The sequence below is a fragment of the Botryllus schlosseri genome, chromosome 14 (genome assembly GCF_051294905.1).
Source record: "Botryllus schlosseri isolate E-star chromosome 14, Bs_hap1, whole genome shotgun sequence".
Lineage (NCBI taxonomy): Eukaryota > Metazoa > Chordata > Ascidiacea > Stolidobranchia > Styelidae > Botryllus > Botryllus schlosseri.
The window spans coordinates 12,816,693-12,830,109 of record NC_137249.1 but is presented as its reverse complement, the minus strand read 5'-3'; the positions used below and the strand labels follow the sequence as shown (position 1 = coordinate 12,830,109).

The 13,417-nt window shown below is 40.4% G+C and overlaps 1 protein-coding gene across 3 annotated transcripts in view; it reads left to right on the top strand.

Annotated features, from left to right (window-relative positions):
* The window catches only part of LOC145455894 (G-protein coupled receptor GRL101-like), a 70,946-nt gene that overhangs the window by 34,267 nt on the left and 23,262 nt on the right, over window positions 1–13,417 (top strand). The window contains exons 1-2 of one of the 3 annotated variants that reach the window (XM_080333921.1): window positions 8,377–9,561; window positions 12,194–12,422. The exons of the other annotated variants lie outside the window; for them this stretch is intronic. Coding sequence (XP_080190047.1) covers window positions 9,480–9,561; window positions 12,194–12,422 — 311 coding nt within the window. The 5' untranslated portion in view covers window positions 8,377–9,479. Of the gene's footprint in view, window positions 1–8,376; window positions 9,562–12,193; window positions 12,423–13,417 lie in introns of those variants that run through there. 3 annotated transcript variants of the gene reach the window in all.

Below are 13,417 nucleotides of genomic sequence, written 5' to 3'. Positions count from 1 at the left end.
GACATGTCCAAAAAGGTTGAGAACCGCTGACCTAGTGCGTGTTACCTAAGGTGTACGTTGGTTTGTGCTTTGTAATCCAGTTCGTTTTGAGCGCTGTGTACGACAGTTACCTTTATTGAAGGACGCGCCTTATCGAAACCTTCAAAGACTATTGCGGGCTGAGTTGAGACGGCATCGTATTTAAACTCACCCGGTGCGGGGTGTTGGAGTAATTTCTCGTCTTGACTTTGATTTATATATATGCAAGTCGCTGAGCTTTTCTGGGAATTTGTTCATAAAACTCTGCAATATTACGTCGCTATGTTTTAGTCGCGTGCGATAGAGTTCGCACCACTACTTTATATGACGCCAGGCTCGCCATTCATGTGGTTGTATTAACCGTTCACGAGCGTTCTACATCAACATATCCCTATCCATCGGGTGCTGGCATTATTTATATCGGCTTGCTACAGTGAACTTTCATTTTGGATTGATACGCGCCTTTCATCGCATTGTGTCTAGTCGCATTGTACATTGTGTGTGTCTTGTTCAGATGAAAATATAATCTGACGATTATTGATTGATTATTATTATCATTATGTCGTAACAAACAGTGTACAGCCCCGCCCTTTTTAGTACATTCGTCAATGATGTTCTCTCATTTGAAACCATACCAAGATAGTGTATAAGACTATATAAAATATTATAAAGAGAAACCAGAATGTTTGCAATTCCAAAGCAGAAGAGTTGGATGACATGGAGACTATGACTTTTCAACTATGAATTTCATATCATACATAGAACAAGAATTATGGGCAGGAGGTAAATCGCGCCCAGTGCGAAATGGCTTTTGGTTGAATAATTTGTCAAATATAATCTTATGCAATTGCATCACGTATATAGACAGCATACATGTTTTGGTGTCGAAGCCCTTCTATTACCCCACTTGAGCCTAGCCCAAACGTACCCGACCCCAAGCTAAATATCCAAAAAAATGGCGCGGGACGCAAGTCATTCACACTTGGCCCATCTTCACGCGACAAACAATGTTTTTCTTCGGGTCGCAGGGGTTTGGCAAGAAATTAATTCAATTGAGTACTTACTCAGATAGATCTGATTTTCTCTACTTCTATTTCTACTTCGTAATAATTTGTGATCTAATTAGTTACTTATAGCTATTTTCAGTCTGTCAGGTATAATTATTTCAATCCTCCAATAAGAAAGATAGCCTGAGGAATTTCGGTGCCAACATTTAATATTCATGAAAGTCAAGTAAAGCCCATAACTTTTGTTGCGCTTCACGCACAGTAGTTGTGGAGTGACAAATATGTTCTCACCTAAGTATCAGTGAATATAAATTAGGTACCGGATTGCGTGGTTCCGCTCACACCGCATTGTAGCCCATATCAAATATTTCCTCGCAGTAAATATGGCCCACCATAACGTTTGAAACTACCGTTTTGCAATTTGTATTCGACATTTCGTGCTGGTGACGTCATATTTTGTGTTACGATTGTGGATATACGCTGTATACGCTGTTTGAATTCTCTACTGGTTGCTGACGATTACCAATGACGAGTGTCAGCCGAAAATACTCGGGTTCATTTCTATATGAATATGCTATTCAATTGTATATTGAAGTTCAGTACCTCCAAGACGCTGTTCAATCTAGCAATTGTCTATCATATCGTAATCTAGCAGTCCATGACGTGTCTTACTATGGCAAAGTGGACTCCGGCTCTTTTGAACCTGTTTTAGCAGACCACTTTTGAAGCTTTATGGACAAAAGACATCAAATATATTTCCGCTTTTTAGAAGTGGTATCTGCATTTCACTTTCAATTCCGAGTATCATATACTTGAGTTCTAAATACTTTCAGTTCTTTTGTCTGCTGAACATACATGTTGAAGTATAAAAGCAAATTGAGTAATGCGTTTATTTTCCGAAAATAAAGCTACACTAAATGGCAATTTCACGATCCACCATATTTGTTAATAACGTATACTAATCACGAAAATTGTTGAAACCTTATCCTATAAAACTTATCCGTATTTCTCTTCGCCTCAACTTGGAGCCTTAGAATACGCGGTACGGCGCCATGTCCTGATATTTTCTAAAACGGGGTCTTCGAGTAAACAAAGGGTTAGGATTTCACTGTCATATCAATACTATAATTTGCATGCCATGATACCTCCTGGGATGCATCAATACGAATCAAGCTCTCTGCACCTTCCGCATAACTCATTTTCAAGCTTTTGACAGTCCATGCGAACGAATTAAGACTTTTTTCGAAACTGCTTACTTACTTGAGTAGATTTAAAGACAGTCAATTATACTTCTACTTGAAGTAGTTTGAGGTTGCTTTTAAAATGACTACTTCTCGTACTTGAGTGGATTTTTGCGTCACTACTTTTACTTATACCTTATTCGGTCAATATGATCGGGTTTGGCCTATAATTTGGTATCAATTTTTTATCCACTCTCTCTGCTACCGTAATCAGATTTACCGGTAGAGCTGAGTGAGGTGTCTAGGAAAAGGTACGACCCCTAAATATGAATTGAACATCTTCGGGCAGACCCGTTGATATATTGACTTCGTTACATGATGCTATTTCGTGACCTGCTATATCTGCTCTGTCAAAAGATATGGAAATCGCCAAAAGTAGAAGGCACACACGATTTCAAATTTGATTGCTTTACTGGCAAATAATTTTTCCCTGCGGGATGGGGATGGCATTTGTCCTGTGGGGTTCAGATCGACAGGACAGGAACATTCGGCGCCAGTCATTTAGCCGCCTATGAACAATTAAACATATATGTATGTTGTATATATATCGAAGTTTTCGGTCACCACAAATGCATTCCTTCTCGGCCGAAGTCTACTCGCTGCTGCTCGTTCTGGCACACTTCTCCGAGTCGCATGTTACATGGCCTATAACTTGATGCGTCGTGACGCAGTAATGGCCGACGCCGAAGTCTCCATTTTTTTTAAATTCTACGTATTTTCGTGGGGGATCAGTACCCAATAATCAAGATATTTGGCAATATTAAATCGCAATTTGAAAAAGGTACATAAATTTCCAAAACAATACTCCATAATTTATGTTAATTCACGAAATCATTTTGTGCCCCTTCGAGCTAGCCCCCCTCCCCCCCATTTGGGGGGTCTGGCATGCGGCAGTTACGGTCATGTTCCCCACTACCCAACGCTTTTGTCATCACAGAGCAGCTATTTGCTGGTTTGACTACACAAGACACACAGCCACACCAGTACGCCAGACAATCGCCTCTAACTGCAACGTACAACGTGTTATGAACGGATACCACTAACGCTCAAAATTTCGCGAAAGCGTTATTTCACGTCAAACTAGTGGTGCTAGATGCGTTTGTGACGCCATCATTGGCCATCCAGAGTTCAAAATGAGGTTTTGTGAACAACACGCAATATAATGTTCGATACATACATTCCAGAGCAACTAACTGGTAACGGTAATTGCGCATGTGTCTCCGTAAATATGATTACTGTCCTGTGGATAATTTTGAACAAATGCCTCTATTCCCCACCAGAAACCATTGAATTCCCCACCAGTGAGGAATTCCACACCGTTTGGGAACCACTGCTCTAGTACTAGGGATGATGTGAACCTCTGAAAGGATTAGGGTCGTGTGAACGCGAACCTTTTTGAAAGGTTCTGTGTGAACGCGAATGTGAACCTCATGACGTCCCGTGACGTCATATTGCTAATTCCAACCACACGTTTCAGTGAAGTGATAGCCTATACCAGTGGTTCCCAACCTTTTTCGACTCATCGCCCCCTTATCACGCTCGAAACATTTTCATCGCCCCCCTATAACAAGGTGGCGCAAATCCGAGTTTTATTAACATCTCGTGACCACTCTTCCCTCTAAGCTGCGAGCGTGCGCAATTGCACAGTGCTAACACGGTCTCTGCACACAGAAAATCTAAGCTGCGCACAAAAAAGGCGAAGTGGTGACCATTTTTAGTCAACACCACAAAATTCAGCGTCTACTATTGACCCTAAAGAAGGCGGGAAAAATCTCTTCTGCTGAATACGACGACATCAGACCCACTGGCTCTATTCGACCACGTATGTATGGTCTTCCGAAGACCCATAAATCGAATGTACCCTTACGTCCGATACTATCGATGGTTGGATCAGCGTATCACAAAGTCGCGAAGTGGATTGCAAGATATCTTGAGCCGGTGAGTTTGTTCTATGGTGGTAACTGCATTCGTGACTCGTTCACATTTGCTGATACCATTCGTAATGTTGATCTCGATGAGTCCGAAATCTCTATGTGTTCGTTTGATATATCTAGTTTATTCACGAACGTGCCAGTTCAAGAGACTATAGAGATTTGTGCCAATGAACTCTATGGTGGTGTCCTTCCATCTCCTCCATTCTCAAGGTCTTCTTTTGTTAAATTATTGCGATTGATCACTTGTGATGTCGAATTTAGTTTCAATAACACCATATATACACAGATCGATGGTGTTGCAATGGGATCGCCGCTTGGTCCCATTCTGGCTAACATTTTTGTGGGGTATTACGAAAAACGGTTATTCGAAGATATTGATCGACCATTAATGTATCAAAGATATGTTGATGACACCTTCGCCATATTTGAAAATGAATCCCAGTGTGATTTGTTTCTGAGCAAATTGAATGGTCTTCACCCATCACTGAAATTCACCATGGAAAAAGAGGTTAATAATTCATTAGCATTCCTTGATGTTGTAGTTGAAAAGACGGGTGCTAACTTTGTTACATCAGTTTACCGTAAGCCTACATTCAGTGGGCAATACATTTCGTGGGATTCTTTCTGTCCAGTAAAACGTAAAGTAAATTTGATAAGAACTCTGGTACACAGGGCTCTGATGATTTGTAGTAAAGTCAAACTTGATTCTGAATTGGAGAACATTCGGTCAATCTTTCAGTCAAATGGTTATCCCGATCATATCATTAAAATGACCATAGATCGTAAACTCAAAGATTTCAGAAAAGTTAAACCGTTTGGACCTAGAAAATGTCCTGTTTATTTGCATCTTCCTTGGATTGGGAAAGTGTCCAACAGGTTTGAAAAACAAATTAAATCGTCAGTGAGCCATTGTTTTTCACAAGTAGAACCTCAGATAATCTTCATGACGAAATCTCTGATGCCTGCAACGCAAAAGGATGTGCTACCTGCGACAAATCAAAGCAACATAATATATGAATACACGTGCCGATGTGAGAGTCGGTATGTAGGTCGCACGTCTCAGCGCTTGCAGCAAAGAATTCGCCAGCATGTCCCACGGCAAATTAGAATAAATAATGTTTCTCCAACTCCTTCATCGCAGTCTGTTGACACACTGCGTGATTATGATCAAGTTACTGCTTGTAATTCGGCTATTGGACAGCATCTCTTATCCCATCCAGAATGTGCTGATCATTACAATGACAGTCAATTTTCTATACTCGCTCGTGGCCGTTCTCTTTTTCATTTAAAGGTCCTGGAATCTACGATCATAAAGCTACGAAAGCCGATTCTCTGTCGCCAGAAGGAACGCCTCTACACTCTTGGAATATTTCATTAATGTTATGTGTTGTGTTTTCGGTTATTTGTAACCGAATATGTACTCGTTAACGTTTGTTTTGTACCGTTACTACCGTATCTAGCCCGTCTACTAGTTGTTTGTTTTTGTTATTATTATGTCATACAGACAAAATAGTTCTTACATTTCGAATTTGATTCACCCCATCACTAACGTTCGCTACTGATGAGAGTTAGTCGAAAAGCTTTTAGCGAATAAATTAACAATATGAAGTTATTGTTTCGCGTAATTCCGCAGTCCAATCAAAGTGATGTCCTTTTTTTAGTCGTAACGCACTGCTGTCCAAGGGTTCGTGCTGTGAGTTGGCGAGTGCGCACAGACGGCGACAGCGTTTTGCCTAAAACTTTAACGTACGACGATAAGTTAGATGGCCATTACTGTACTATTCGGTATCATAACAACATACTGTCCTCCACAAATCTAACCGCACAGGGTTATCAATGTCTTGGCAATCATTGGAGTTACTAGTAGGCGATAAAAATGGCTTATGGCTTCTGCAAGAAGCAATGCTATTGTGTTACGTCTAAAAAGTAAACCAATTAAAACTACATCGGTGATTGAGAATCAACTGTTTCGCTTGCTTCATATGTCATAAATAGCGTTGCCAATTGCGGGAAGGCTCTGGGAGTCAAATATGTCATACCATAATGCCAAACTGACTGAAATATAACCAAATTATCTTAATCGTTTGAGATGTCTTTACGTGTTGATCAGTTTCAATGGTTCAATTACGCTTAAATTACGATGCAAAATCACGCTGCAAGAAAGTAGGCTACACTTTCGTGGAATTAATTTCCGTGTGCATAAGGTCGTCAAGCTACATTTACTGACGTCAACAATTCTGCAACCAAATCGGCACGAAAACGAACCAGCAAGTTTTTCAATATATCAGCTTGTATAGTTACATCACGAATGATATAGACGTCTTCAATATCTTGACTCGGGGCGGGCTCATAAATCCCAGCTAGAGGATGCCTGGTAGCCTAAATGACTTGCATAACTAATCGGCTTTTGCAGTGAGTAGCAGATAAAGTGACTCAGGACCTATAATATCGATGTAATATAGGACATCGGACGTAATATCCTAGTATGCCTACTGCAGGTCTAAATTATGTAAAACAACCTCAATATTTCATTGGGTGCGCGGGTAAGGACCACTTGCTACTTATCTAAAATGCTGAGAACAAATTTTCACAGTGATAGTTGAAGAAAATCTAATGAGCAAAAATAGTGCCAACGTGCTAGACTCGAAATTCTTTTGCCAACTAACGTGAAAATGTACCAATATTCCAAAATTTGGCCCCAATATGCGCCAATTGCAACACTGGATACTTCGCAATGACATACTAATTAGCAGTTTTGACAGAAAGTGTTCGTGCATGGTGGCTCACGCAGAAACAGCTGATATTTGATTATGATGTAACAACTGCTGTATATCCAGCGAGAATAAACGCACGCCAACAACCTGACGGTACGAGGTTGAGACAGTTCGTAAACAAATGAAAAATAGTTGTAATATGAGGCAAATTTACGTAACTTGAAATCCATTTCAGGTATCGCAGGCTGGAATGGGTCAAGTATTGAGCCACTTTCCTATCATTATCGATCTCATATAAATTGAACTGCGCAATAAACCAAGCATATAATGAATCATATTTGACTGAACGTTCCAACGTTTTCGCCCTCCTATCGCCCCCTTCGTCCGTTTTCGCCCCCCTATCGCCCCCTACGTTATTTTCGCCCCCCTAGATCGCCAAATCGCCCCCTGGGGGGCGATATCGCCCACGTTGGGAACCACTGGCCTATACTAATGTACACGATACCTAGCGACAACTAGGACCACTTAATGCCGCAGTGCTGAAGTAAATATTGACGTTTTCAACGTCGCCGAATATATGAACTGGGGCAATCAAATGATATAACAATCCCATAGAATCGCTTTGCCAACAGATACGACGAGGACTTCAAAGGGAATATAAGGTCTAGGCCTGACCGGACAATGTATTCGGCGTCTGAGTATTGCTACGTTGATATTAAGCAGAGTGTTAAACGGGTTTCTATAGTTGCTGCCGATATTACCCCATTCACAGGTTACACGGCAGTAGCCAGCACCGAAATCGCACGGATTTTTTTTCTGGTACAATAAACAACAGGGCTCTTCAAAAATGACTTTTTTTCTCAAATCGCACTGGCTACTTGATAAAATTGTTAGGTTACCTAATTTAAGCCTACACACCAAATTTGGTTCAATTCCAATCAGTCGAAGCGGAGTTATCGCCGTCGAAAAATTTGGATTATGAATAAAATAGTATTTACGGTGACCTATTCTTAAAATATTTATTATAGTGGAGCCCACCGTAAATACTATTTTATTCAAATCCAAATTTTTCGAAGGCGATAACTCCGCTTGTACTGGTTGAAATTCAACCAGATTTGGTGAACATCGTTTCTATGGACAACGTGACACTTTTATGGGGTGAACAGAAAATTTTCAAATTTTTTGTTATTTATTTTTATGTAATAAATAGAAACTTTCTTCTCCTGTAGCAATGCGGCTACTGGTTGGAATTGAACCACATTTGGTGTGTAGGCTTAAATCAGGTAATCTAACAATTTTATCAAGTAGCCAGTGCGATTTGAGAAAAAAAGTCATTTTTGAAGAGCCCTAATAAACATAAGTAGTCAAGATTGACCCCGTACGCCTGATAGTTTTTTTACATCAGACAACGATATCAATTTCATTGATTGATTAAATAAGCATCATTCTCTGGCTACCTACATTTAATGTATTTCGTTCTTGATGTTGTGTGATTGCGTGTCAAGCTCACAGCATAGAGTCACTAAATATTCATAAACGTAAAGCTAGATATATCGAGCAAACTTCTGAGCAAAGCAAGTGAAATCTTTGAGATTGTCAAGTCAAGGGGCATGCTCGATTAATGTTGATTTTTTATGCTGCCAGCGCCATGCATAAAGTGGCTCGCAGTTGAAATGCATAAATTCCAACCAAAGATGTTATAATGAAGTGAAAATTGTAATACGAGAAAACAGTTGACAGTGCAGAACCTACCAAGGTTCGTTTGTGAACGCCAACCTCTAAATTCTGAAGTTCAGACACAGAGCGCGAACGTGAACCTCATGTTCACACTAACCTTACTAAATACATAACCTCACGGAGAGGTATTGCGAGTCACCGTCATGCCGATGTTTGTATACCGGCGTCGGGAAAGGCATGCGTGCTGACAGAAGAATAACCTGGCGTCATCGTGCTCGGATAAAATTGCAGAGAGTCTCATATTCCAAACGAAGCCAAATCATGAATCTAAATTCATCACACGCAGAAATGGATTAATATGACTTACGAGTTTAGCGTCCAACCCACCAGCGAATGGATTCTTAATTTGATGGCTCGAAATAAGCCCGCCGATATATTTATAGCAAATTATTCAGCACGATGTGCGTAGCTGAGTCACTTCATACTTATAACTTATCGCGAGCACGTACTAGATGGCATCATGCGGTAAACTACATTTTCCTGTTACAAACGACTGGTATTGATAAACAGGAATAATGTTGAAAATGCAGGGGGTGTCAAATTACCATCATATCAGTATGAATTTTCATAATTCATGTTCTACGTTGACGGTCACACTTGACCTATATATAGTTGCAGGAATGCATGCAGTTGTAGAATATCAATGGAAGTTTGGGTGGATTTCATATGCGGTTAAATACTTTTCGCATGAATAAGCAAATAACGATATGAGGGTAGACTGCATGACAAACAAATGACGTACGGTTAACCAGAGGAAATATTCAAACCGTATAAGTATACTCAAAGCTGGTGATTTAAATAGAAACGTGCCCTATAGAGTTGGAACTCATGTTTCATAAAGCACTGACATTCGCTCTGCTTGTGCTCTTACATCAGGATTTGAATGAACGATTTCGGCTGACAACATTCGGTGAGTATGTGCGTTTTGCGTTCTTCCTTCTTCAGATAAGGAGACTATATAACTGTTGTAAACTGTAAGATTACATGTTAATGCGGTGACTCTTGACCGGAGTGCCAATTTGGCTGCTCATGGGTGCCGAGGGAAAATCGAGTAAAGAGGGTTACCGTCGACGTAAAACAAAAATTAAAGGGTCTCTATAAACAAAATATGATAAGGATCTTTTTCACACATTCAACTTTAATTCGAGGCTATATCATATTTAGAGTGCAGTGCCTCTTTACGGGCACTCAAATTCCGAGTTGGAAGCTGTTGACTAAGTAAAATAACTCATCCCCGGTAATGAGGCCGTGCTATTTAGGCGTGAATTGAGGTAAAGACCTTTCTGTAGTCATATCCACTAGAATCGTGGCTGAACAGTGATATGACAGGTTAATGGCCTCTTCTTAGTCATCAACTTTCCAATCCTTGCACCAATTTCCCCTTTCAGAGGGTGCCGCGAGGTCAAGAGGTTGAAAACCACTGCGTTAATGTATCAGAGACATTGGTAAATGTGTTACCGATGCGTACCCATGCCATATTACGAGAAGTAGCGCGGCGCAATCGGATCTCATGAAACCTTAGGGCTCGGCTGTAGCCAAAGTATTTTATCAAAAATGAAAAACGTCGGAGAAATGAAAACTCTCGGAAAATCACCCAAAACAGTGGTTTAAAGCAGGGGCGGGCAACATACGGCCCGCGAGCCGGATCGGGCCCGGGACGGGATTCTGAGCGGCCCGCCGACACTTTCAGGTCTTGCATGATAATGTGACTCGTGGGTCTACCTACATATGCGAGCAAACATTTTCGATCATGAACATTAACAAGACAAAGCTGCCTTCCAATCTAACTGAGGTTCACGTGCAGTCTTTACTAAGGGTTTCCACGTCCGACATGCAGCCAAAGTTCAGAGATCTTGTTGACAACGTTGATCAATAACAGATTCCTCATCGACTTCAACAGCTATCGAAGTACATTACGTTGAATAGGGTTATCATACGTTCTTATTTAAGAGGATTTGTCCTCCCTTTTCAGGTTTTTCATAATGTCCTCCGAGGTCGCGTTCGAGCGGGTCATTGGGAAGTCGAATGGAAGTGATGATCTTTTTTTAGTGAACTCCACAAGTTGTCGAGCAAAAATAGCAAAATCGGCTGTTTCCAGTCTTGATCAGCAAACGTTGATCAACTCATTAAATACTGATTCCGGTCTCTATGCTTTCAACTCAAAGTTAACATCAAATACGATTTATTTCTTGTATAAGTTGATAAATACGCGAATAATGTATCGATTCATGAATCCGGCCCGCCAAGTACTTTATTTTCCAATATCCGGCCCGCAAACTAAAAAAGTTGCCCGCCCCTGGTTTAAAGGCGTGAGAAGTATTTCAGAAACAGGTAGAAGTTATCATGAATGATGATACTCAAATACAAGTAGAAATATTGCCATGTCTATAGTCAATTCGAAGTAAGTATAAAAGTTTATAATAGTGAGTAGCAAAGGCAGTAACGAGGTAGCCAGCCTTCACTTTGTCCGTGAATAGGTTTCTTACTTGAACACTATGCTCTTCTAAGTGATTTTGTTTTCAGACTAATTTCCAAATATATTTCATTTAAAACAGTGTTTAAGACACTTTGTTTTAAACATATTTTAAAAAGTGTTTTAAACAGGGGCCTTTTAAAATAAACTTATGTTTTTTTAAGTAGTAAAATTATGCCATAATTGGGCAAATACTTTCAAAAAAACATGTTGTATGAGCCTACGGACTATTACCACCCGATATAGCCGACGTATATCGATATGATATGGTTGGGACCCACGAAATAGTCGGTTCACAATCAACAGTACAGATATTTCGTCAAACTAGCTATATTTACCCTATATTTTCAATTGTCAATGTCAATTCACTATGACGTCAAAATTGAATATTCGTGACGCCATGGCTTAAAAAACTATAAAAATAAGGTTTCAACAAGGGCCTTGTTTTAAACATGTTTTTTTTAGTTGATTTTTGTCTTAAATGCAGCCCTAGCTCGAAGCACAATGACGTACTCAATGCGTTAAAACTTGTTCAAGAAATATGCCGTTTTTAATCAGATTTATATTATATCCATAAGAGGGTCATAATTTCATGGTCATGTAGCCTCTGTGTCTTGGTAAGGGAATCTAATATAGAAACTGGTAGCTGTGGCGCCATTCCTTATTCAGCGTTGGTCGTGGCAATAGGTATTGCACTTTCAAAAACTATAAAAGTCAACTTAGTATGGCAGCAACCTGTAATGTATCAATTTAATTCGGTTTCAGAATTTGCTTACTTTAACTCTTCTGACCGTTTCCTACTCCAAACCATTGTTGTTTGTTCGGGGAATAAATATCTACTTATATCTGTAAAGGAGCAAATATTTATTGCAATAAATCTGTATCCATGCAATTACCCAGTTAGCGCCCGTGCATTAAAACGTAACAAAATTCATTACCGAAATCGCGATATTTCTTGCAAGGTTTGTAAACGCAACCATCCCAATATCCAGTACCGAATGGCGTGGTTATGTCGTCATGGGAGGAAGAAATCAGAGATCAAAACATAAGCAATCACTTTTATACGCAGGGTTGGTATCAGGTCACTCGCTTGAGGAACGCTCTTGTCAAACCGGAGATGGATGTTTCCACTGTCTGAATTCCAGTGTTGTGATCCCTGCAAACGCGACATGCGATTGCAGGTTTGATTGCCCAGACTTGACTGATGAGCTCTTCTGTCCGTTTCAATATCATGTGTGTGATGTTGTAAACAATACACTGCCGCACCAACGGGACGTAATTTTACAAAAGAATTGCAAGTATACAAAGTTTTATTGTTCTTGCGGAAAATTACTATTTTGCATTGCTACTCTGTTCCACTGGCTTCCAAACGTTTTCTACGTCACTCCTTCACATTTTATTAGCTTGTGCATGCAATAAATTTGATGGTAATTCTGATGGCATAATATTTAGACCAGGGGTGTCACACTCAACTTGCGTCACCGGCCGTATTTGAACCTTCAGATCGCTCGCGGGCCGGACCATCAGTCAGATTGCTGTCAAACTTAAAATTGTTACCTCAAAATCCGTGCCCGTGTTCTCATATGCATACATTGTTACTAAGCCTGTGTACGTAATAGTAGATTACATTCTATAACGGATCATAGGGGTTCTATTCTAGTAACACCTTTATTCGCAAGCAATCGAGTTGGAATTTGGCTCATCAGTATTAATTCGCGATTCGGGTTTATGTGGAGGCCGGGGACCCTTCGAGTCAAAACTGATACAGCGGTGCGACAACATTTGTTCGAATTATAATTGTGTGACTATTTTATTCTCCGTGTAGCTTGCATATAACAGTTTCCTAATTGCGTTTTCGCTTCTGAGAAGAAGTACTTTTCGGAATTTGATGTCAAAGACTTTGGCTCCTAGTAGGGACTAGAGCAGTGGTTCCCAACCTTTTTCGCCTCATCGCCCCCTTTTCAAGCTCAACGCTGAAAATCGCCCCCCAGATTTCGCGAACCAAAAAATCGGTATACAATCTGTAACCATAGTCGGGTTGACTAAAAAAAAAGGTTAACTTTTCGGCTCGTTGTCGAATTTTACACTTTTGCAACTAAATTTCGGTGGATTGACTAAAAAAAAAGGTCATTCCGACGACTTGACTCCAATATAGCCGTTTTAACGCGTCATCGCCACCCTATCGCCCCCTTCGCTATTTTCGCCCCCTGTCGCCCCCTTTGTCCATTTTCGCACCCCTATCGCCCCCTTCGTCATTTTCGCCCCCCCTAGGCCGCCAAATCACCCCCTGGGG